The sequence below is a fragment of the Astatotilapia calliptera genome, chromosome 6 (genome assembly GCF_900246225.1).
Source record: "Astatotilapia calliptera chromosome 6, fAstCal1.2, whole genome shotgun sequence".
NCBI lineage: Eukaryota > Metazoa > Chordata > Actinopteri > Cichliformes > Cichlidae > Astatotilapia > Astatotilapia calliptera.
Genome location: NC_039307.1, coordinates 9,340,538 through 9,343,935, shown reverse-complemented (window position 1 = coordinate 9,343,935; position 3,398 = coordinate 9,340,538). Strand labels below are relative to the sequence as shown.

Below are 3,398 nucleotides of genomic sequence, written 5' to 3'. Positions count from 1 at the left end.
TGCATTGGTTTTCAAATAATGTCCTGATTTCAGAAAGGCACTTACAGGTGTACAAAACATAACAAATTTATAACTGTAAATCTATTGTATCCAAACAATAAATCTAAAAAGTAGCTTGTCAAAATCACCGCAATATCAACCGCTGTTTCTCGCCATCGCTCGAGCATTTCCACAAAACACGTTGTAACTGTGAGTGTCCGAGTTTTGCCTTTCCGACCGTCATCATCATCTTCATCATGCACTGCAGCATCGGGACGCAGAATATGAACTGAAGCCAGGGGTTACAGTCAAATGATAATGATAATGTAGAGGAGAAGAGCCGGCAGTGACAAAGTGACTGAATCGCGATTTGGCTCGCAGAAAATACAAAAGCAATTAAATTAAAAAAGTAAAAATAAATAGATAATGATCACAAATCAAATCATGCATTTACATGCAAAAATATGGAAAACTGGAGCACTTCACTGTGATGTGTGGGGCTATCGGGAAAAGCAATAAAACAATGTGTGTGTGTGTGTGTGTGTGTGTGTGTGTGTGTGTGTGTGTGTGTGTGTGTGTGTGTGTGTGTGTGTGTGTGTGTGTGTTGGTTTATACTGTAAAAAAATAAGTTACTCATGTCATTTCAGACCATATTGCTTTGATCGAAAGAAGTAACAGTTTGCTAATGAATACATTGTAAAATATCACTGCATAATTCTTGTTCTGTGTTCATGCTTCACTATGAATAGTATCTGTGCCAATATAAAAGTCATTACATTTTGGTACATGTTCCGAGATATGGTATACAATATAAGCAGTAAGTTACAAGTCCTCCGCGGGATTATTTTATCGTCTTTTTGTGTTTCTTGACCTTCAAGCTCCTGGATGCGCCATCAGTCATCCACATCAATCTCCACGTCCTCGTCCTCTGAGCACTCTTTACTAGTTGTGTGGTCTGAGAATGGAGACAGCGGCGACGTCCTCAGTTTCTGAGAGAGCTCGTGCTCCTGCTGGCCTCCCCGCGCGGGGGACTCGGCTCGCGGGTGGCCCAGCGTGCCATTGGCGCATTTCTCCAGGTCTGCCAGTTTGGCGAGCTTGTCCAGTGGGACCTGGCCGATGGCCTTGGCCGACTCCACGTCGGCCTTCATCTCCTCCAGATCCCGTTTTAGCTTGGCCCTCCGGTTCTGAAACCACGTGATCACCTGCGCGTTTGTCAGGCCCAGCTGCTGAGCGATCTGGTCCCGGTCGGCTGGGGACAGGTACTTTTGATACAGGAAGCGCTTTTCCAGTTCATAGATTTGGTGATTGGTGAAAGCCGTCCGAGACTTCCGACGCTTCTTCGGGGTGGTTCGCTGGCCGAACAGAGTCATCCCATCCCGGCCTGTGAGGGAGAGGAGAGGCTGAGTGAAAATCATTGATAGATACAGGTGCAGGGCGTTTTCTGCACTGCTGCAGTATGCGCGTAAAAGTACCCATAACGCAGACATAACAACGAAAATGATGCTGTCTTTGAAACAGAAATGCCTCTCAGTCCTTGTGGGAATAGGTAGACAGTTACAACAATATTACACAGACACCACTGGGAAATACTGAACATCAGACAATTGGTCTTCCTCTTTACACGAGGCCATAAAATTAAAGAAAGGGCTCTGGTGATAAGAGCGGCCCAGGAAAAAATAACGCACCTTTTTTAGATATATATGTGAAAAGGAAAATATGCGCACTTAAATTGGAAAAGAGTGTCTCGAGCAATTGAATAAACACGTTTGAGCGAATTTTTGTTGTTTAAAAATCTAGTTCCAGGCGTATTAGTCAAAACGTGTTTGTCGTGCTTTTTTTCATCTTGTAGATTTACCTTCGGCAGCCTGCAAAACGCTGACTTCCAGCCCCTTGAAAGTCTTGCTGGCCAGCTCCTCCAGCGCGCAGAGCGGGGAGGTTTGGGTGAGGAGTCCCCGGTTGGACAGAGGGATGCTGGAGGGACGATGTTTCTCAGAAGACGAAATTAGATGAGCTGTGCCGCAAATTGTATAACTTCGTTTCACAGATGGTTTGTTCAGGATGTCCTCAATGCTGAATGGGGTCAGCGGCTTGTTGGAGTTTGCAGGAGGCGGCAAGTGGTCCAGCGGACTTCGCCTCCTGTTTTCCACTGCATCACATTTGGCGACTTCTTTGGATGTCATCATTGGTTGTACGCAGAGTTTATAGGACTTGGTTGAAGTATTAAGCAGTTACAAACGAGCGAACGTATCGAGGGTAAAAAAGTCACATAACAGTTTGGAGGTAGAAAAAAAAAAAACAAAGATAAGGAGGGGAGATTGAGGGAAAGAAAATCTTATTCCAAAATGGGATGCGTTCAAAGTGTCGATCCTCGCGAGCAGCAAGTCCGCAGGAGTGAGATGCCTCCCTGAAAATGGCGAGGTCCAAAGAGTTGACGATTACTAACAAGTTATCATTGATTGGTGGGTAATCAATTATCTCCAGTGGCACTTTCGCCCTCTTCCCTTTCACTCTTTGACTATGTTGCAGTCCAGTGCAGGGCTTTTTGCAACTGGGGGTGTCCCATTAATTAGGACGCATGGCTGGAAGGAGGAGGAGCCGGGCGGAATTATAATGCTTTGTGCTCTTATCATCTTTGGTCTAATTTAGTCGTGTGGTGAGATACCAGAATAGGTATATGGGATAAATAAGGGGAAGCTCAGAGAGAGGGAGAGGAAGAAAAAGGAAGAAGGGTTGAGAGACATCAGAATCTTTAGCCAATTTTAACGCTTTAAAAGTTAAGTTCAGCAGCAGGTTTGTTTAAAGTATTTGGACTATTTGGATGGTTAAAAAACAACAAAAAAACAAGTCGACTCAGTTACAGATTCCGCAGCTTTAGTCAGAAGAATACGTTCCTCCCAAAGCGTGGATGATCCTTTGTTTTGTAAAGGTAATGTAGAGCTGGGCTATATATCAGCTCTGATGATACCTCCTCTGGGGCGAGATAGAAGGAGCAGCATGCATCCCTCTCAGCAACGCCAAATCCGGGCCATAACTCAGGCGAAAAGGCTCCTTTTATATCTTCCGAGAAATATTTCATTTCCTCTCAAATCTCCTCGCATCCTCCAGGTTTGACAGAATGGGTTTATTTTGGCACTGGACACAGATCGACGGCAGGGTATTTTGCATAGTGCGGCAAAGTGTTTGTTTTAATTTAGAATTAAACTTCAGATTTTAAAGATGTGGTTTTAAAAGGTAAAAAAAATAGTTTTTTGTTTCACAATAGTCTGTTTAACTTCTCCTTTAGTCCTTTAAATGAACAAAGTTGAGTTAATTACAAATACATTGCGGATAGGGGAATTTTAAGTCTATTAGTTCTGTCGCTATTAATTGCGTATCATGTTTGTTATAATAAAGAGTATTTATTTACTTTAACAGCAAAC

The 3,398-nt window shown here is 43.5% G+C and overlaps 1 protein-coding gene across 1 annotated transcript; it reads right to left on the bottom strand.

Annotated features, from left to right (window-relative positions):
- Positions 1–571: 571 nt before the first annotated feature.
- LOC113023226 (transcription factor LBX1-like) lies at positions 572–2,497 on the bottom strand. Its single transcript, XM_026169252.1, has 2 exons — positions 1,835–2,497; positions 572–1,360 (listed from the first exon to the last, which is right to left on the bottom strand). The coding sequence occupies exons 1-2, from the start codon at positions 2,160–2,162 to the stop codon at positions 873–875; spliced, it is 816 nt and encodes a 271-aa protein (XP_026025037.1). The 5' UTR covers positions 2,163–2,497; the 3' UTR covers positions 572–872.
- Between the last annotated feature and the right edge of the window lie 901 nt (positions 2,498–3,398).